General features: G+C 38.0%; 1 protein-coding gene across 2 annotated transcripts; it reads right to left on the bottom strand.

The window, feature by feature from the left end:
• LOC18602418 (protein NLP9) lies at positions 89 to 8,576 on the bottom strand. 2 transcript variants are annotated; one of them, XM_018119845.1, is made up of 7 exons: positions 8,320 to 8,576; positions 7,792 to 7,857; positions 6,431 to 7,607; positions 4,953 to 4,997; positions 4,023 to 4,778; positions 3,197 to 3,320; positions 89 to 1,754 (listed from the first exon to the last, which is right to left on the bottom strand). In XM_018119845.1, the coding sequence occupies exons 3-7, from the start codon at positions 7,376 to 7,378 to the stop codon at positions 613 to 615; spliced, it is 3,015 nt and encodes a 1,004-aa protein (XP_017975334.1). In that variant the 5' UTR covers positions 7,379 to 7,607; positions 7,792 to 7,857; positions 8,320 to 8,576; the 3' UTR covers positions 89 to 612. The 2 variants fall into 2 exon arrangements, with proteins under 2 accessions (XP_017975334.1, XP_017975335.1); XM_018119846.1 differs by having other exon boundaries at positions 8,384 to 8,399.

The raw sequence follows: 23,001 nt of genomic DNA on the forward strand, positions 1-23,001 counted from the left end.
AATTAAGCTTGATGAAGCTGAAGCATTTCACCGGGTCAACTAGGCTTGATCTAACCAACGAGCAGAACCACACTGATCATGGAGGCATTAGTGCAAAACAACCTTTACCATGGGATCCCTTTCAAACAGAGAAAACCAGTAAATCAACAGCTTCAAGTCATGGAACTTCCATTGTGTAGGATTGATATGATATATAAGTTGCTGTACATGGAATTGGATAATGCTCTATGCTACAACTACAACTACGCCCTATTTCTATTGCTCCACCCCTAACATATACAAACCTATACAAAAACATGTATCATGACTAATTAACTATAATCTATGCTCAGATCTTCTACTCCCTTTGCCCCTTATTCCTTGAACTCAAGCAGTAACGACCATGCAACATCTAGAAACAGCACTTGTAGAGCTGAGCGGCCATTTATTTTGGTTGGACCATAGTGGAAAGCAAATGGACTAACGCATGAATGTAGATGGTCATTTCCTTTCATTTCTCATTTTTCTTCTTTCAAAGAATTACATCTCCCTTATAAGAACAGAACCCAGATAGAGTTCAAGAAAAAGCACTATGAAGGCCAGAGATTTGCCTGCCGAGCATCAGCATATCTGCTATGAGCCTCCACCCAAAAAGCAATTGCTACTGCCAGAACTGCCAGTGGCACAAGGTACATCTCGAACTTGAAATTTCACGTTACGTGTTCCAACACACTCCAAAATTTCCAGACACTCCTGTAAATCTGAGTCACTAACCAACATCACCCATTCCTCTTCATCATCTAAATACTTGAGCTGGAATGTCCCATTTTGAATTTTGAACCTTGTTGCAACTTCTTCATACAGTTGGAAGCACCCAGCAGATGGCTCAAATTTAAAGCGAACAGTATCCTCTTTGTAAGTAGCTTTTACAGTAATTTTTGAGCTGCTATCAACACAAATTGTCTTCACTTTTGAATTCTTTGCCTCCTCAAAGCTCTGAGAGCTTGACGAACTTCCATGCAACATTGAACCAGAGCCATTTGAAGAGTCTGTCATGCTTGAAGAAGTAGGTTGGTGGTTATGTTCAACAATCCCATCATCACCCTCCATTCCGGCATCCATCTCATCAGCACCAGCCAAGGAGCTTGAGCTTCGAGACACAAAATGGCAGTCAGAATCCTCTAATTTCAGATTCCCCTTGTTCAGACCCCATTTGTCACATCCTTCTGGTAAATAAGAACCCATAGTTACATTTTCTAGACAAGTCCAAGGTGCAGGGCCAATGCTAGCTGCCTGGAAAGATCCTGCATCCAGAGCAACTGACTTAGAGTCCTCACTACAATCAATCGAAGGGATACTAGATTTCTTTAATTCTTGACAGGTACTTGGAATGACCACACTCATTGCAGCCCCTCTGTTGTTTCCACCAAAGGAACACTCATCTTCCTCCAACTTAACCACTGAATTCTCCCCATCAGGGCAAGATGCTAGAGGCGCTGATGGTTTCTCTTGATTGACAGGTTCAGGTGTTCTGACGGGAAGGTTATTTTCAGAGAATATTAGTGTTTTCTGAGAATCAAATTCTTGGATGATGGTGCCTGCTGCAACAAATCCTCCTGTGGCTGGATCAAACTTCAATCCTCCTTCCACCCCTTGCACAGAGTCAAGAACAGTTTGTATTTTTCTTAATGATCTATTCACCTTATTAATCTTCCGAGAGGGCCATCTTGAGATCCCATGCTGTCTGCATATCCTTTTCAGCGTAGTGGGGCAAACTACAGGGAGCAGGAATTCAAACATCAATCACAGATCAAAGTCTATGGTAAGAACCAGTTTCACTCTAGTGCTTGAAAATAATATTCCTACGCTTTTGTATGTTCTTCATTACCAGAGTTAAGAACTATTTTCCAGAGTATACAGCCTTGACCATACAAAAATTCTAGAGCATAAGTTTGTAATAATTAAGTAAGAATTCTGCATTATTTCCTTGGATTGAGTCAAAATACATTACAGTCATAATTTGATTTGAAGAATTCTCCACTCCATACAATTTTTATTGTCAAATACTAATTTTATACAGTATCTAAAGAATCTGGGGTTGCTCAAGGTTGTTAAAAACTTAATAAGAATTATTTCACCCAATCAAGACGGAATTGTTCCCCATAATTATTCATTTTATCTATTTTAAGAAGTAGGAAGTAGCCAACTTTGAAAATTAATTTTTAATTTTTTTTAAAAGAATATTACTGAACCATATGACATGAATCATTTAAGGAAATAGCTTCATACAGAACTCAAATTCGTGACACCCTTGTCGTGAGTTGGGTCACCCTACCTACTCCACCCATTGGAGTGCTTGCATGACATCAGAGTCGAGAACGGGTTGACTCTAATACCAGAGTGTCACGAGAGCATTACCCTCTCCCCAAAAAGCTAACCTGATGGGATTTACAGCTCCAATGCTTATAAAACCAAGACCCCTCCCTTACCTATCCACTGCGGGATTCAGTCACAATCTCTCCCACCTGAATCCGCAACGCCCTCGTCACAGGTTGAGTCACCTTGCATCTTTGTCAAGGGACCATTACCCTTTCCTCAAAACACTAACCTGATGAGATGTGCAGCACCCATATGTATAAGCTCAAAACCCCTCCCTTACCTATCCAATTTGGGATTCCTTCACATTCTCTCCCACCTGAATCCATGACACCCTCGTCGCAGGTCGGGTCACCTTGATCTTTGTCACAAGATAATCACCCTCTCCTCAAAACACTAACCTAATGGGATGCACAACACCCATGTATATAAGCTTAGAACCCCTTCCTTACCCATCTGATTTTGGAGTGCTTGACATGACATTGCAGTCGAGTCTGAATTGGTTTTCATACCACTTTGTCACGGGGCCATTACCCTCTCTCCAAAAAGCTAACCTGGTAGGATGAGCAATACCCATGTTTAAAAGCCTATGACCCCTCCCTTATCAATCTGATGTGGGAATCCATCACATTCTCTCCCTTATCTATCCTTTAACTTAATTTATGATTCTATAAAAATACTGGAATGATTCTTTTTGAAAAGTCTTTCTGCAAAATTTAGATAAGCACAATCTGATACAGTAAAAGTTAACAACAAACACAAAAACATATTACAGAAACCTGAACAGAGACAACAACATAATAACTTGTGATGCATATACACATGTAACATCAAGGCTTACCACCAATGCTTTTTGCAGCATCCTTCAAACTTCCAGAGAAATACTGCTGAAGAACACTCAAGCTCACATTTTTTTCTGCTGTACTTCTCTTCTTCTCCATCTGCCTTCGGGGTCCACTCATTGCCTATAAATACATACTTAACCACATAAGCTTGTCCAGACCAGCCACTAAGACATTCAAAAATCAGCACTATAGGAATAAATTAAATAAGCTATGTATACATACACACAGACACACACACACACATTCATATTTATTAATTTATCTATTTCTTCTTCCAATAGGTATATAGAATCTCAGATAATAGATCTCACAATAAACAGTTCAAGTATGCAGCTCATTTTGTCCAACTAATATGTCTTCCTCAGATTCACACTATTAATAATAGTTATTAATATTAACACAGGAATCCCCACCTAATTTTGATTCCTCAAAGAAGAGTATAAGGTGTTGCTAAACTCAAGCTAAGCGTGTAATTTTGATTACACAATGAACAAGGCAAGCTCATGGGGGCCCACACATTAGGGGTGGATAATAAAAGAATCCAGCATCTACATTAGGAGGATGCTTCAATATCAGAGAGATACCCCCTCCTTACTCCTAGTAAACAGAAGTATCTTGTTATCAGGAAAAAAATATTTCTTATTTAACCTAACAGATATCAGAAATATGGATCTCAAAGCATGAAATTCCCTGGTCTCAATGCACCACTCAAATCTCATTTCCAGACTTTTGTAGTTCATATATAAATCACTGAAGGATGCCTTCCATGTGTTTCACGAGTCAAGTGATCCATTAAAAGAGAAAGAATGTTCAACAAAGTACCTGTTCCGGAGGACCATCTGCTTCCTTTCCATCGCTTCTTGAATTAGAAACATTCAAGGGAATTCTATCATTAGAGTTCATGTCACTACCAGCAGATAATGCTGTTTCTGAGCTCCTCCTAGACATAGACATTGGGGGGAAGTTTGGGACTGTTCCCCTCTGAAACTCAACTTTTGACCCTTCAACAATTTCTGCATCTGAAACTGTTCTCAAACTCCTACAGATTCGCTGCATGGTACCTGAAAGGTTGTTCAGCAGGAGTTGCTGTTCTGAACTCCCTTTCATGTTGATAGGAAGAAAAAACTCTAGTATATAATCATCATCACCAGTGTAGGTGCTCCTCAGCCTGATTGCAACTGCAGCATTCAGGTTAAATTTACGTGCATGATGGACAAGTGGATAATCACTTATGTCATATGTCTTCACATCAGAAGAGAAGAATGGATGATTGGACTGAAGTGCTTTTCCAGCTATACCTTGTCCTTCTTCAAGATAATGTGCTGCACATGCATGCACAAAATCTTGCATCTCTGTGTCATTAACATAACAGGCTGTATCTTCAATGCATAAGATGCACTTCCCATCCCAACCCTTATTACCCTCTCTAACACGTACTTTGATAATTTCATCCACAGCTTCTTCAGCGTAATTACAAGGAATCCATGTTAGAGCCAAAGGCAATCTATGCGCATGACATACAGCACGTAAAACATCAGTTATTTCAGCTAAAGCAGCTCTCTGATTCCTTGAGAGGCACTGGGGAAAAAAATGAAAGGAGAGGCCTCAGAGAAAAGGCACAGTTCCACAGCAATATTTATTCAATTGACCAAGATAAAGAACACCAGTTCTGCTTTTTATTATATTTAATTCAATATAAAAACCCTTGTTCTATAACAGCTACAATGAAATGCATACAAAGTTTTAATGTACCTGGGGAAGAAGTCGAGGAGGAGCAGTGGTCCTTAAATTCACAGCCTGCAGAAAAAAGGGATCAATACATTTAATGATACCAGCCATAACATTTTGAATATACAGTTGAGAACCTTATAATTCATACATGATTTACTTTACAAGCATATTAGCTGCTTTTATAGTTTATGTTTGTTTTTTCTAAAAATGAATTTACAATACTCGTTAAATCAAATTTATTGCCCCAACACCTAGCTAAAGGCTTAAAATTTGCTTTCGAATCTCGGATGTTAGCTATAAATTTATTTTATATTTTTAAAATTGTTAGTCCAAATTTTTCACTTTAATTTCAGTGTGAAATTTCGTGGTATCGCAATTTTAAAAAGTAAAAAATTGTATTGCCTGTCACAATTACCTAATTCTTCATGTTAGCTAAATGTAAACTATATTGTAATTTGTGTGGCCGACTGACCTTGTGGCTACTGTTATTACATTCTTAGAAGTTACTTCTATTTACCTTTTGACATTCTAGTAATTCATGCTGTAAACAAAATTTTCAAAAGTTACAGATCACTAATGGTTTTTCTTTAGGCACAAGTTAAGATTTATCACTTTAGGAAACATTCTAAAATTGAATGTAGTGAATTTGCATTCAATTTGATAACTTTCAGCACAGTGATGCAAAAATTTTACTACTTAATAGTAGCTTAACCAGTGCCCTCAAGCACACTAGATAGTATCTGTTATAAGCTACACGTGGAACTTGATTTTTCAAAAAGTGTTAAAATATTAGGGATTATTAATATTTAGAAGTATTAACTATAAGGAGGGCTTATCTCAGTCCCAATCCATGTACATGCACACTACCATATATGAAGTTTTGAATTCCAATTCTACCACAACTCCAAGGCACAGCCTTATTATTATAAGATTTTATTAGAGTTGCAAAAAATCCAAATGTTGCATTCCAACAAGTTGTTCTTAAATCTTAAAATAGCTAAGTTCCAATTAACAGGTACCCAACTTTTAGTATAAGTAACACTAAATCCATCTCATGCAAGATAACAGAAGAAGTTTTCTGTCGTTAACTACAACTTTTATGGACCAAAAGATCCAGAGTTGCCATTTACAAACATGATAGTACATCAGAAAATGATATGAACTTCCCACAAACAATCCAATAGTTTCCAGCAGAAAATGCATTCTTTTTCAGCGGTTAAAGATGTCTTCGAAATAATATGTGAACACAGAAAATATCACTTAGCAACGGATCAAATAGAATAAAAGACTCTAGAAAATCATTTGTCAGTAAGTTTTGACCTCCTTGTTACTCTTCTACACGTCAACCCTTATAAAGGAGTTTAATTCTCAATGAGCTAAAAAGGTAGATATGTCAGTGATATTGATTTGTTTGGAGACTTACAGAGAACAGGAAACGGACATTCAGACCCAAAAACACAAACTTTACAAATACATAAACAGAAATAATATATCCTAACCTGGAGTGCAAGGCAGACATTTTCCATTTCTGCATCAAAATTGGGCTTCTCTTTCACAGTGACAAGTTCCAGCACAGCACAGCAAGACATCTCAAGAGGTTCAAACACTGGTAAGGCAATAGAACCACGGACTTTATGATTGACAGCATGTGAAAACCGCAAGTACTCATCCTCACTGTAATGGGTTACATTAGAAGTCCACTCAGGAACTCTAGAGATAAAAACACGACCAGGAAGCCCAGGGAAGGAACCCAGTTTCAGTTCTGCAGAGAAGATATACGTCCTTGACACTTCACGATAACCAGAAAGTATCTGGTCTAGCAAATAGGGCTGATCAGAAGTGGTCAACATATACTGATCTCCATGCTTAACTGGAACCCATACTTGTGCCAAGATGCCTCCTCCAGATGACTCCTTAAACAAGGACAGTGCTCTAAGCATCTTCTCATCAAGTGATTGTCCAATTGGCCTAGAAATCAACGAGTTTGCCACATCTGAAGTATTATTTTGTCTATTACCACCATTATTTCGTCTAACACCCTGTTCATCGGTATCTGTGGAATCCAATGGATTACCAAACTGCGCATCTGTTTGCTGGCACACCATTCTATCTACACAATTATAAGAACCACCCATGCCACTTAACGCATCACCACCTTCAACAAAGGTACCAGAACTTTGTTCTGTAATATTTAATGAATCAAGAGAGGCATAAGGAAAGGATGGATAGGAGGACAAACCGAAGGAGGCAAACATCTGATCTGTAGCTGCAGGGCTGTTACACCACCCAGCATAAGAATCGAAGTTCATCAGCTCTGAGAAGTTGAAAGGATCCTCAGAAATTGAATTTTTGGTACTGCCACCCAACTGTTCCCCACCCTCCATAGGTCCTCTTGGAGGAACCCAATAACCAATCCCCTTTTCTTTAGATGAAAGGGAGTACTCCATTTTTTTCACAAAAAACTAAGCAACGTCACTTCCAACTAAAATCAGAAAATGCTAGAGTTCTATGAAAAAACTTCCACTCAGCCTGACACTTCCATCCCTAACATCTTCTCCCATCTGCTTCCCAAAACCCAGGAATTTCCCCAACAAATTCATCTATCTTTGGACCTCTTCAAACACCAAACTCAATTTTGCCAAAAACCAGATTACCCTATGCCAAACCGCCTTAACCCTGCACAATCCACAAAGCAAAATCAAACTTCACTTCTATGCTATACATATATAATATAATATTACATAACCAAAAGAGAAACAAATTTTCATTAACCAATCACCACACATATATCTCACAGCCTAAGCTAATTTAACAATTATAGTTCCTAAAAATAGTAATAGAAAGCTCAAGAAGAACTGACCTCAGAGAGAAAAAAAAAAAAGGATGACAACCACAATTTCACAGTCTCCAAAGCAGCCGCAAATCACTGCAAGAGAAGTCCACTGCTCTCAATCAACATTAACTCACAAAACCCACCTCAGATTCATCCACTCATACACAAATAAATCAAAATTCTAAATAAAAAACCCAAAAAAGAAGTACATATCAAAAAGATGAAATGAAAATTCAGGTGAAATGAACCAAATATCAAATTCAAGACCCAGTACACTATTCCCAATCAAAAGAAAAATACTTTACTAAATATACATGTAGCAAAGTAATTTAAGAAATTGCCAAAATTGGCAATTCTTTTTCCTTTTATAAAATTCAAATGAAATTCGAGTCAAATGAAATGAACAAGAAATGAAATTCCCAAGACTTCAAATAAAAGAAAATCAAACGAAAAAAAAAAAAAAACCCTATAAATTCTGAAGCTCCTTGAAATTCTGTAAAAAAAAAAAAACCCAGAAATCTAGGGACAGAAAGTTACTATAGAAGGAAAGCCTACCAACTGGTATAACGGATTTTTTTAGTTATGAAGGAGAAATTTGGTTCTCCTTTTGGGAACTTACTAAAAATGGAAGTTTGTTTGGGTTTTTTTTTTTTTGGAGCAGTTAACGATGAGAACCTGTTATTATTGTTTTAGAATATATCTAATGTCTGTAAAAGGTTGCTGTTGGAGAAGAACAAATGAATATAAAGACAGAAAAAGAAAAAGGATTTGTTTCTCCTTGTTTTGGTGTGGGTATTTTTAGATCCAGGACCATGAGCAATTAAAAAAAATGGCTAAGTGTTGGATAATTTCTTAAATGTCAAAATTAGCCTTTGTTTGGTACATAAAGACAATGATATTTCTCTTGTTTTATTTGCATTTTGTCAATTTCTTTTTCTCTATAATAATATCTTTGACTGCTTTTCGCTGCCCGCCCCTTGAGACTCTCACCTCACTCCATTATATAGAGTAAACCGTCCAATAAGTTAAGAGAAAACAAATCTCAAAATAAAAAAAAATTAAGGTTTGAATTTATTATTTGAATTCTCAAATAAAAAAATCTCAAATATTCTGATTTACAACAAAATAAAAGATTTTCATTACCGATTCGAGTAGAATTATTGAGTCTTTTTCTGAAAATTAAGTCTAAGTTTAATCCAACTCACTCGTTTAATTATTACTTTTTATTGATATTTTAATATTTTAAATATAATTAATAAAAATATAATATTTATTAATAAAATATGTTAACCGGGTGAGACTGAATCATAATTCAATCTAAAAATTATCTACAAATTTAAAAAAATGAAAAAACTTCAAGAAATTATTAATTATTTTAAAAATATAAAATATGCGTATTAATTATTTTTCATTATTTATGAAATATAACGTTATGCAATGAAGTCCATAATTTTGAAATACATAAACATGTAACAAGTTTATGTTGCCATTTATTTTTAAAATTGGTTTAAAATTATGTAATCTCCATGAAAAGTTAATTACTATAATTTTTTCTATTTTAGATTTATTTTAAAAAAATGCAACTGCACGAATTAAAAAATCTAATTAAAAATATGTTTTTATTTCGAATTAAATATTCACCTTACTATTTTAAGGTATTTCATAATAATGAATGGAATAATTAATAAACGAAATAGAAAAATATTTTTGGGAAAATAGTGATTGAAACAAAGAATAATGAATGGAACATTTTGGTGTCTATTGACAGAGACATCTCACAATAACCCAAAAAAAAAATTAGTGCATGGTGTTTATCGACAAAGTATGTTTTCAAAATATAACGTCACCCTTTATGAAGCCTTTTATGGTGTTTTTTCTTCACCAATAGTTGAAAAACTTACAAGTTACAAGGCAATAGGCACATGTATTAAAGATGCTTGTACCTTAATTTGTGTTCTTGGTGATGATATAGTCCTTGTACATTACAACAAATAAGGGGTTACTACCATGTTAACGTACGTACGGCAGAGAAATTTTGGTTCCTAAACTTAGCTTTTCTCCCCACTATTGGTCTAAATTTAGAAACTGAAATGTTATCTAATATCTAACACATCAAGGAAAGAGACTTAGAAATAACCTTGCAAGAAGATTTCATCTTAATGGAGGATATATGTATGAGGAAATTGTGAGAAAAGGATCTCGTGATAAAGTGATTTCAGAAATAACCATCAATATAAAGTTATCTGTTTCTAGCCAAAAATAAGCATGAGTAGACCAAAATACCCTTAAAAACATCGTTTCAAGTTAGGGTCCCGATATCTCCCTCCCGCTAGAGAGAAAATAGAAATAAATAAATACTCAGCTGTTTGAGCTCGGTCATCTTTCTCTCTCAACTCTCTAAACTGTCTCAACTTTGCCAACTCTTTGTTGAGCACAATCGTCGTCAGCTCTCTCAGATTTCTGAACTGTATGAGCTCTGTCAACTCTCTGTTGAACACCATGGTCAGCGGGTTGTGGTCTATCTCTCGGCATCTGGCCATATTGTCATAGATTAACAGATCCTATAACAGAGATGACATCAAGGTATCTGTATTTAGGTTTATTGCTGCAATACACTTAAATTTCTGAAACATTTGGTGTAAATTAGAACATGGATTAGAAATATTGCCTAGAGTTGTTACACGCCACGCATCTATAACATGTGTTAGCGTTATTTTAGCATGTCACGACGTTGGTTATTTTAGGCGTGCCAACATTGACATGTTACAATACTTTACGTTATATGCATGGCGTGTTACAACATTTTACGTTATATGCATGGCGTGTTACCACATTTTACGTTTACGTTATATGCATGGCGTGTTACCACATTTTACGTTATATGCATGGCGTGTTACAACATTTTATGTTATATGTATGGCGTGTTACCACATTGTATGTTATATGCATGGCATGTTACAACATTTTACGTTATATGCATGGCGTGTTACAACATTTTTACGTTATATGCACGTTATATGCATGGCGTGTTACAACATTTTACGTTATATGCATGGCGTGTAACAACATGACCGATAAATTTTTGAACACTGCATGTATTGTGTAAAATGATTGATAAAATTTTTTTTTCAAAATTTCAGTGGGGTTCCAATTGTGCGACTTGTGATAAGACACGATGGTCAGTGGGTGGATGGCATTTACAAGGGTGGTGAGTCATGAATGCGGGGGGTTAGGAGTAATTTGTCGTTTACGGGCTTGATGAAGCTGGTTGAAGATGTTGTTGGGGTAAACTCAGAAATTGATGAGATTGAGTTACATGCATTGATCAGTACACCTGGAGAGCTATTACGGCCAATTATCAAGGATGATGAAGACGTTGCATTAATTCTGCTAGTACAAAGGAATTTTTCGACTATATATGTCAGCATTAAGAGACTCCAAATAAATGTTATGTCACATGAAGAAGTTGAACAACATGGTAATCAGCTCAATCAAAATGAGATTTACAATGCTTCACATATACCACAGCATTTGGTCTGTAACCCATAACAATGACAATTGAGGTATGCACAAGAGTTTGTGCAGCCCGGTAGACAGACGACATTCACAGAACAATTGGTTGCACAATTCTGACCAGGATGTGCATCAAACCAATTACTTGCTTTTATCCAACAAATGTAACAATCGGGTGAAACTGTAGAGTGTGTAATGCCATTGTCAAATGAGAATACGATAGTCAAGGATAACACTGTGAGGTTGGAGGGTGACATTGCAACACTAGAGGATAATACTACATCTGATGAGGGAAATGAGGATTTGTTCACTGTCGGTGAAGATAGATTTGATGACAATTCAAATGATGGGCTTGACCAATGGCATGATGGCAGTTCAGACGATGACTGGCTTTATGACAGTGACATTCCAATTTGCAATAATGTTGAAGGCAAAACGGAACCTATTGGAGGTGTTGATGTAGGAGATGTTCAATGTGATGACCCCATATACAATAACCCTATCACTGGTGAGAACGGGATTCGTTCCCTTGATACATTACTCAATGACAATTATCAGGAAATGAGAAACGCAGGGATATCTCGTACGTGGCTAGTTGCAGGTGCAAAAAGGTTCTCCTTCCAAACAATTACCACTGAGGAGTCGACATGTGTTGATGATCCTTTCTACAAAGAAAGAATGTTTTTGTCGATGGCTGAGTTGAAACGAGCTTTGAACATGTTGGTTTCTAAAAGAGAAGTTTGCGATAAAAGTAAAAAGGTCATGTAAAGGTCGTTATGAGGTTAGTTGCAAGGACAAAGCATGCAAGTTCAGTATGCGTGCAACGAAGTTACCTGACAGAGGAGAATATTGGCAAGTTCGAACGTTCCACAAAGTACACACATGTACTGTTGATGGTTTGCAAGGGCGATTTTTAATTAAGAGTGTGAAGATAATTAGTGAACTTATGTCATACAAGCTTCAGACTAATGGAGTAGCATTGAGACTTAAGGACATAATTTGTGAGATGAGGGTTCAATGGGGATTAGAATGCTTGTATGGTAAGGCTTGGCAAGCGAAGGAGTATGTGGAGAGGCTTGTTTTTAGTCCCCAAAGGAGTCATTTCAACTACTACCCTCATATTTTTATATGTTGGAACAAGAAAATCTTGGCACAGTGACTGCAGTGGCTACTAATAAGGCAGAAAAATTCAAATATTGTTTTTGGTCATATGGGGCTTGTATTCGAGGGTTTTTGGATGTAATGCGTCCTACAGTTACAGTTGATGCGACACATCTGAAAGGCAGGTTCAGGGGTGTTCTATTTGTCACTGTATGCAAAGATGCGAACGAGTGCGTATATCCAGTTACGTTTGGCATCGGCCATGTTGAGGACGAAGACTCATGGACGTGGTTTCTTAGTAAGTTGCATGATGCGGTTGGTTGTCCTAAAAACACTATGTTCATTTCTTATCAGCATCTCGGCATTAAGAAAGCAATCCAAAATGCATACCTAGAAACACACCACGGTTTATGCGGTTACCACTTGAAAAAAAACTTTAAAAACAAGTTCAAGCGTGACGACGTTTCTATGATTTTCACCCTTACTTGAGATTGCTATAAGGTTTCCGATTCAAGAGACATATGAACCAGCTCAAGCAAATTCACGTGGGAGCCCACGCTGATCGTATGAGAATAAGGTTTGAAAGATGGGCACTTGCATGTTCACCGGCAAAGTGATACCAAATGATGACATCCAACATTGCGGAATGTGTTAACTCATGCTTGAAGCATGCAAGACAAATGCCAATCACTATTTTGATTGAGTTCATTAGAGACATGTTCCAGTGTTGGTTATATGACTGGTATGAGGAGACCGTCAAGGTGATCACGTCCCTCAGCCCTTAGGTTGCTAGGCAGTTGAGCAAACGGTTCAATGATGCACATCGCTTTATAGTTAAGCCTATTAGTCGAGTAAAGTTCGAAGTTAAAGACGGGAAAATGGACGAACTTGTAAACTTGTCTAGGAAGACGTGTTCATGTTGTGAGTTCCAAACAAATTTACTATCATGCAGCCACGCCATTGCAGCAATAAGGTCAGAATATCTTTATTTCTTATTTGAACCCTAATTGACATAGCATTTACATTGTGCTTGAAGATTGAGTTTATTATATTTTTCAGTAAATGCAAACGTGAAGCCATTGAATTTTGCGTTGACTACTACAAGACAACTGTTTTGGTGGAGGGTTATTCAGGATCCATTTGCCCGATAGGGCATCCTAGTGAGTGGGACATCCCCCCTCATGTGAAATAATTATCGTCTTGCCACCATATTGGCGAGGCCAAGCGGGAAGCCCTAGGAGGAAAAAGATTCCATTGGCTGGTGAAGGCAATCGAGCACGGAGATGTATGCAATGCAAGAGGTATGGGCATAACAGACAAAATTGCCCATCCCCATTTGCAGTTCCATCCACAAATTCGACACCATCTCCAAGTCAATCGGTGCCTCCACGAGTGTGCCGATCCAAAACATGTTAAAGTTGCTGACAAACCAGTCACCCACGCAACAACTGTCCAATACGAAGGACAATGTCCGAAAATGTAGGGTGTGTTGTGGATGAAGACAGCTTGTCCGCCTAACTAAATGTGTAACCCATGTACAATAGCTTTCTCACAATTTTCTCTTGCAGTATCTTACATTCATTCATATTTTTTAGTGTTTGTTAGTTTTCTCTTATAGATGAGTCTTTATTTTTTTATTAATTTTGTAGATATATTATTTGAGTATTCATTTCATTTTGTCCATAATTTTGAACAATGAATAAACTTGCGAAGTCCCTATACTGTTACCCTATTTCTCACATTTTATTACCACTTGTATTAAACAATTAATGATTTGATTTAATTCCTTTCTACTTCATTTGATTTAACCTTTTATGTTCTTACAATCAAATCTCCTAAAAGATATAAAATTAAATTAATTCATCTAAATTATGCTAAGCTAATAAAAGAAATGCCACGTGGTAGTTTTGATCATCTGGTGTGGGGGTTGAGATTAGGCTGTATTTGGTAGATGTGAATGACATTTTGTGGTGACACGCTGAATGGAAGCAGATGCTTGTGGTGACACGTTGAGTGCATGTAGACTTATGGCGTGACATGTTGACTTGTTACAATCTTGTGGGGTGACACAACACTAGCCAATTGTGGTGACACGCTGAGTGAATTCAGACTTATGGCTTGACACGCTGACTTGTTACAGTTTTGTGGAGTGACACGGCACGTGCCAATTGTGGTGACACGTTGAGTGAATGCAGACTTATGGCGTGACATGCTGACTTGTTTCAGTCTTGTGGGGTGACATGGCACCAGCCAATTGTGGTGACACGCTGAGTGCATGTAGACTTTTGACGTGACACGCTGACTTGTTACAGTCTTGTGGGGTGACACGGCACGGGCCAATTGTTGTGACACGGCACGAGCCAATTGTTGTGACACGCTGAGTGTATGTAGACTTCTGGCGTGACACACTGACTTGTTACAGTCTTGTGGGGTGACACGGCACGGGCCAATTGTGGTGACACGTTGAGTGAATGCAGACTTATGGCGTGACACGCTGACTTGTTGCAGTCTTGTGGGGTGACACGGCACAGGCCAATTATGGTGACACGCTGAGTGCATGTAGACTTATGTCATGATACGCTGACTTGTTGCAATCTTGTGGGCTAACACGGCACGGGCCAATTGTGGTGACACGCTGAGTGAATGCAGACTTATGACGTGACACGCTGACTTGTTGTAGCCTTGTGGGATGACACGGCACGGGCCAATTGTGGTGATACGTTTAGTGAATGCTGACTTGTTGCAGTCTTGTGGGGTGACACGCCACGTGGTTACAGTATTAATTTAAAAATTTACATCAGCTTTTGATATTTATAGGCATTGTGTTTGAATTGATAAAGAATAAGTAATGGGAAAGTAATGTATAAAATGTACGAATATTAAAATTAATAAAATTAATTGTATATAAAAAAAATGATGTACATACAAGGGCTGATATGTTCAGGGTTCGCTCTCACAACTGTTGGAAAAAATTTCTAAAGCGTATTGACGACGCATATTTGCAATCATATTCTGCTTAACTCTGATATTTTTCGATTACAAAATATCGTCAATGTACTCTATCATGAACATACCGCAGCTGACACTATCGTTCTGTCAATGCACTTTAGCTTTTGGCAAATGGATTTCCAATGGCATCGGCGTCAAATCCCCGTGTCTTCCGGCGTGTTTTGTTGAAATAACCGGCTTGGTGGTAGATGATTGGCATAATAGTCATAAAAATGTCATCTGAGCCGCATGCACTCCGTTATCCTTAGCATCCGAAGTTCTTGCGGAGTCCACCACCTTGATTGTCCACCTCACCAAGTCGATCTTCGCTACCACCCAATGCCCGCCCACATTGCAAGGTGCGAGGATGAAATCGACATTTTCCCATTTTTTGGCATATGTCAGCCTCTCACCCTCCACGTACCCCCGCAACTCATCCAGAATTTTCATCATCGACCGAGCATCTTCAGTTAGAAATGCGATGTGTAGCAGATGGATGGTGCATTGTGAAGCATGTATACATTAGTTTACACTTAATGCAATCAAAAACTTAATATTTTCAAAATTAAAAAATTTTTAGATAAACTTATGAAGAATATCGTGTCAACCACGCATGCACGGGTAGTGTACAGCTTCGACTTTGGCCTTGTCATCCGCTTACAAAATACGCTGAGGCATGCGTCTATATGTTCACTAGTCATTTCTTCTTTGGGATCTTCTAATGTTGTGAAAAATTCAGCACCTTGATCCCCTAAGATCCCATGTTACGCCTGCATATGTAACATAATGAATTTCAAAGCTTTATGGATTAATGTTTCATTAAAAAGCAATATTTGTAATGCTATTTATTAGCTTACCTCGCACACTCGTCTTTCTTGAAAGCTTCGTATGCTTCCACCAATGCGTCTTTCATATCTAGAGGGCTCACTGAGGGGTCGACGTATAGGCTTGACATGTATTTACTCGTCAGTTTGGCCCGTGCCTGCTCAGTTAGATCTAAAATTCATGCTGCACGATGATGGACATCAGACCTTGGCTTTAGGAGTGCTTTGAAGAAGATGGTCCCCTTCAGCCTGAAGTGATGCAAGGTTCCCATCCCCTTCTACTGCTATATCGACTACTGCATAAGCCTCAGGAAGATGCTCTTCTTCAACCACGAGCGTTTGAAGGTCCCTCTCCCCTCCCGTAGATGCATCGATAATCGAATTAGCCTCAGGAACATGGACTCTTTCAGCCACGAATGAGTGAAGGTCCCCTTCCCTTCCCATATATGCATCTATAACCGAATCAGCCTTAGGAACATGGACTCCTTCGGCCACGAGCGAGTGAAGATCCCCCTCCCTTCTAGCAGATGCATCGATAATCGAATCAGCCTGAGGAACATGGACTCATTCAGCATCATCTGATTGAAGGGTCACATCCCTTGCCACAACATCATCTCCATCACGACCAACAACATCATCGTGAATGTGAACAGCAGCTTCATCATGCTGCCCATCATCAACATCATCGTCATCTTCACTAGCATCGTGAGATGAAGGACCGCCTTACAGAACGAGACAAATGGGAAAATCCATTAGCTCATAAAATACCATAAACTTTAAACCGAGAACAAAAAAATAGAGCTACACTTACTAAATATAAATGACTAATATATTAGCGAAGATAGAATATTGTACTTATGATTTCAGGCCCTCTAGAATACAAGCAATGACACGGTCCTCAAACATCTGCATGGCCAGAGTCAATGACTAAATCAAAGCTTTCAGCTCCGACATAGCTTTTTTATACCGGTGCATGATCCGTCGCAACTGACACTTCGTGACTACTCCGTCATTGACTCTTGTTGAATGAGTCATCTGCAATAACATACATTACTGTGTTATTAAATAATCATATAAGGAATTGTCGAACATTAACCGTTAGAACTTTAAAATCCATATCGACGGCTTGTTACCACTGTGAGGTTGAGCAGGACCGATCGGTGGTTGAGGAGCTGTCGTCGCCTCCCTTAACTGCAATGATAGAAATTACTGTGTTACTCGATAAACATATACAGAAAATGTTGAACACAAACCATTACAACCAATCTTACCGAAGGCTTGTTAGCAGTGTACGTCTGAGGAGGACCTGTTGGTGGTTGAGAAGCTGTTGTCGCATGGTCCAACTGCAAACATAGATATATTATTTGATAATCACATATGGAATTGTTGAACACAAACCGTTAGAACCGTCCTTACCGGCTGTTCACTGCCATTGTCATGGTAGTTCTCTTCCTCCATCAACTCAGGGCCTGACAGCTCATCCACTAAAGCAGCGATGGTGCGCCTATGTTTCATGCCACCAGTGGCTCTATTCTCTTTTAATTTTCTCCTTTTTTCCCAAGCACTTAAGTGCCAGTCTGGCCTATCCTCCAAGTGCCCTATTGGCACGTACTAGTAGCCCTCAGATAACGGGACATCAATGTCCACAAAATACTCCCGATTGGCCTCATTCGGGGTGAGCTCCAAGGTCTCGATTGCCCACAATTGTAAAATAAGGATTGTGATTAAATTTTAGGAAAAATTATTATACAAATGCACAGTAGAAATTAGTAGTTGTTCACTCACCTGCTCAGATGACTCCAACTTCTCAACTATTTTGTAGAAGTCTTTTAACTTATTATTGCATTGTCATCTGCACATACGTGGGTAGACGTCCTTCAAAGAAGAGGGGGCAACTATTTTTCGAAAGGTCGAAATTGCCTCCATTGCCCAGAACTGTAAGTCAAATGTAACATTATTAGACCGTAAATGATAAACGAGTGCAACGATAAATTTTTATGTCAAAACGAAACGGATAAATGTTTAGTGACAATACCTATATCACCCACATGAATTCGTAAATGTTGTACGGTAAACGAGTAGCCTTCTACTAGTTTGAGGCAAGCACTTCGAACCTCTTCAAAAGGTAATCCTTGGTCAGCCTCCAAACATAGTGACCCCATAAGAAGGCATTCCAAGTGTCGATGTCTTCCACCAATGACAATAGCCAAGGCGTCACTCGTCTACAGTAGTCTTGACCAAATAAAATGTTATTCGTGATCAAGACAAGTGTCATCTTAATCGCATCACCTGGTCGCTGAAAGTTACCTCCACGAAAAGTATCAAGCAACTTCTGCAGCTTAATGCTCTGCTGCCTGTTCCAGTATCTGGCATGAATTCGGTCCGCAACAACCTCGTATGGTCGTCTGAATACATCGGGCATTGGACCAAACTTTAGTCCGGTGATAAGGCAAAACTCCTGCTTTGATATCCGCCCCTTACTTTTGCCAATGGCAAACCATAGCTCGTGCTCCATGGCCTCTATCTCATTGATTCGACGAATCATGATGTTATGCAGGAGACCAACGCTGAAGTAGCCTTGTGGATATATGTCCAACAACATTCCGAAACATGTACGCTTCACTCTATCGTACTCCTCTTTCTCTTGGAGAGTCTTGTTGATGTAATTCAATTGTGATCACTTACAGTGGGTGTTGACAACGACATTGAACGCCCACTTCTCTCTCGGCACAAGAAGCAAACTATCAAGATCCTTATACTGACTGGACTGCACCTGCAAAACATGGCACACATGCGCGAGTAAGTTAACCTATAATGTGGAAACAAGGTATACTGAAGAAAGAAATAAATGTTGTTACACGTCATGCATATCAAGTAAAATGTTGTAACATGCCATGCATATTAAGTCAAATGTCGTGACACGCCGTGCATATCAATGTCGTGACACGTCAATCACTGTAATTACTGACTCGTCACACCAACAACCGTGACACATTAAAAACAAAAAAAACTAGTTAACCCACAACACGTCAGGAACAGTCGTGACACGCCAAAAACCTAAAAATCTAGTTAACCCACAAGCCGTGACACGTTAAAAACCCAAAAAACCAGTTAACCCACAACACGTCAGGAACAGCCGTGACACGCTAAAAAACTAAAAAATCCAGTTAACCCACTACACGCCAGGAATAGCCGTGACACGTTAAAAATCCAAAAAACCAGTTAACCCACAACACTCCAGGAACAGCCGTGACATGTTAAAAACCCAAAAAACCAGTTAACCCATAGCACGCCAAGAACAGTCGTGACACGCTAAAAACCCAAAAAATCAGTTAACCCACAACATCCCAGGAGCAGCGGTGACACGCCAAAAATCCAAAAATTCAATTAACCCACAACACGCCAGGAATAACCGTGACACGCTAAAAATCTAAAAAATCAGTTACCTACAACACACCAGAAATAGCCGTGACACGCTAAAAACCCAAAAAACCAGTTAACCCAAAAAACCAGTTAACCCACAACACGCCATATGCAAACACGGACCCCCTTCAACACTTTGGTATGACCATAAAACCAAGAAGAAAACAGTTTAAGCAAAACATAACAATTGTAAAAAACACCAACATATCAAACCAACCTAGCAAAAAATCAACGAATAGAAGAAAGTTTTAATATTAGACCGACTGACCTCTTTACGAATAACCGACATTGTTGCTGTGATGTAGTTAAGCTTGCAAAGAACGAAGTCGAACTCTCTGCTACCTTTCGGCATGAGGAATGAATGGAACTCTCTTACTTCCTTCACACAGACGTTTACGATTTCAGAAAAATATTTAATTAAAATGAAATGGCCTTTTATATTCATTTTATTCATTCAGTGGAAGTCCAAATGTTTTCCTCGTCATTTGCTCGCCTTTTTTCACACCATGACGTGTCACATATTCAACCCATGGCGTGTCACACGTTCAAGCCATGCCGTTTCATACGTTTGACCATGGTGTATCCCACCTCTAAATGCTGCCGTGTCACACTCGTCTCATATATTCTCACCGTGCCGTCTCACACATTATCACCCTGGCGTGTCAGAAATTTCCTCCATGGCGTGTCACACACTCTAAACCCTACAGTGTCACACCTGTGTCACACATTATCACTGCACCATTTCACACATTATGACCCTGCCGTGTCACACGTTCTGACCATGGTGTGTCATACACTCTAAACGCTGTCGTGTCACACCCGTGTCACATATTCTCACCGTGTCGTCTCACACATTAACACCCTGTCGTGTCACAAATTCCCTCCATGGTGTGTCCACACTCTAAACCCTGCCGTGTCACACCCGTCACACATTATCACTATGTCGTTTCACACATTATGACCCTGCCGTCTCACACGTTCTGTCCATGGCATGTCACACACTCTAAACGCTACCGTGTCACATATTCTCACGATGTCGTCTCACACATTATCACCCTGTCGTGTCACAGATTCCCTCCATGGCGTGTCACACACTCTAAAACTTGTCATGTCACACCCATGTCACATATTATTACTGTGTCGTTTCACACATTATAACCTTACCGTGTCACACGTTTGACCATGGTGTGTCACACACTCTAAACCCTGTCATGTCACACCCCTGTCACATTTTCACCATGCCGTCTCACACATTATCACCCTGACATGTCATGCACTCTAAACCCTACCATGTCACACGTTTGACCATGTCGTGTCACAAACTCTATACCCTGTCGTGTCACACTTGTCTCACATATTCTCACCATGACGTGTCACACATGTTGTGTCACACATTCCCACCATGTCGTTTCACAAACTCTAAACCCTGTCGTCACACAGACCATATGGTTTGTTGTAGCACGACCATTTCCTGCTTCTGATTCACATCTTTCTCCTTTCGATTCACTACCGTATCAAGGATTTCTGGTTTCATAACATTCTCGAAGCTTTCGATTAATCATGATCGGTTCCTCGTTCGATTTAATATCACCGTTCGTATTATCTGAATGCTATGTCCAAAATATCTGAAAAATCATCTCATGCAACATTATTTTATTTTGCACAAGCTTCTGAGGAAAAAATTAGATGTTTTGCACAAAAGTAGATGTTCGAAAATTCTTCGCATATTTATTTTTTAATTTTTCACCTGTTTGGGAGTGCGCTTCACCGAATATGTCTCATTAAGGGCATTTTTGTCTCAAAATCTCTTCTGGTGACTAAAAACAGTTAAATTTATCTGAAAAATTATTTTCAAAAACACTTTATTTTCAAGGATTAAAAAAAATTTCTCCAAAAAAAAATCCATCCATTTGTGGGGTCCAACTAATAACGATGGTACAATAAAAGAATTATCACTTTTTTTTTTCTGTCAATGGAAAAGTCATATGACTGTTTTGGCAACATTATTCCTTCTTTCTTCTTTTGTCCAAAATTTTGTTGCTTGGTTTGATATCATGCAATTTTTGTTGATTTATTAGAATAAAAAAATCTACTTCATCAATTTTCTTTTTTTATTTATTTTTACTTTTGCACAAATAAGAATAAATATTTTGATCTTAGTGTACATTTTAAAAAAATTTCTTTATAACATTAAATGATCATTGTTTAATGGGTTTTAAATATTAAAACTAAAAATCATGAAATATAACTTTAGAATATATAAAAAAATAGTATTTTGTTTTTAGAAATGAAAAAGAATATAATTTTACGACTCTAAAATGATAAACAAAAAATTGAAATAAAAAGAATACTTATAAAAAATATATTTAATAAAGAAAACATTTGAAAGGTTGTTAGTAAAGATTAAAAAACAAGAGTTTGATTAACAGATTCTTATTACTGATTTTTGTTAATTATACCTTTTCCAAAAATACAGTACAAAACCAAAAACAATTTCCTAATAAAAGAAGAAAGGGAGGAAAAAAACAAGTGGTAATGACGTGATGATGCAAAGCAGGTGTAATCCATATATAGATGAAGGGCTAATGTAAGTGATTAAGACAGGGAGTGAAAAACAAAGTGTCAAAGAGAGTTTATTGGTGGGAAAGAGTTAGTGGACAAGGAAGTGACACGTGTAACGAAAATGAAAGAGTAGATCCAGAATCTATAAGGCAACGAGGGGCAGAATTAGATTCTAAAGTCAGCCGTGGGCCAACTCAGAGCTGTCACCCGTTTTTTCTTCAAGTGCATTTATTTTAACATGGATTTTTTTGGCCTTTCGGGAGGAGAGTCGTACGTTTCGAGGACTTTGGCGTCAGCAAGGGGCTTGACACTTCGCAGTCCTTTGCCTGGCTGGGCCTTGCAATTTGGCCTTGTTCGGACGTAATTCTTCCTAGGAAGTGTATCTCTATTGAATATATATTTTCCGTAATTATTAAAAAATAAAACCAACTAACCTGAACTGAACAATCTTACATTTGAGTTTTAATATTCTGACTTATGTATACAATAAACAAAAGAAAGTTTAAAAGATTTTAGTCCGTTCATAACTTAGTTGAATTCAACTTATTTTGTACTCTATTTGTTGAGTTAAATTCAAGTTATTTTGATTAATTAATCACATTGGAATTCATTTTATGTATCATAATGTTTGATTTTTATAATTCAAAATTTTAATTTTTTTTTAAATTTTAACTCGTGTACAAAATAAAATCTTTTTTTAATCTCACGGTTAACAATCATCAATCATGCATTAGACATAGATGTAAGGATGATAATGATAAAATACTCATTTTAAAATAATCAAAATTGAAACAATTTATTATTGAAATATTTTAAAGCTAACTAA

This window comes from Theobroma cacao, chromosome 4, assembly GCF_000208745.1.
Source record: "Theobroma cacao cultivar B97-61/B2 chromosome 4, Criollo_cocoa_genome_V2, whole genome shotgun sequence".
Classification (NCBI taxonomy): domain Eukaryota; kingdom Viridiplantae; phylum Streptophyta; class Magnoliopsida; order Malvales; family Malvaceae; genus Theobroma; species Theobroma cacao.

What these genes read in the sequence shown, in the direction of transcription:
- LOC18602418 (XM_018119845.1), bottom strand. Translation starts at nt 7,378, where the DNA reads ATGGAGTACTCCCTTTCATCTAAAGAAAAGGGGATTGGTTATTGGGTT. An exon ending in CTCCTCGACTTCTTCCCCAG is followed by an intron (nt 4,779 to 4,952) that starts GTACATTAAAAC and finishes TTTTTTCCCCAG; the next exon opens with TGCCTCTCAAGGAATCAGAG. An exon ending in TGCTGCAAAAAGCATTGGTG is followed by an intron (nt 1,755 to 3,196) that starts GTAAGCCTTGAT and finishes TGCTCCCTGTAG; the next exon opens with TTTGCCCCACTACGCTGAAA.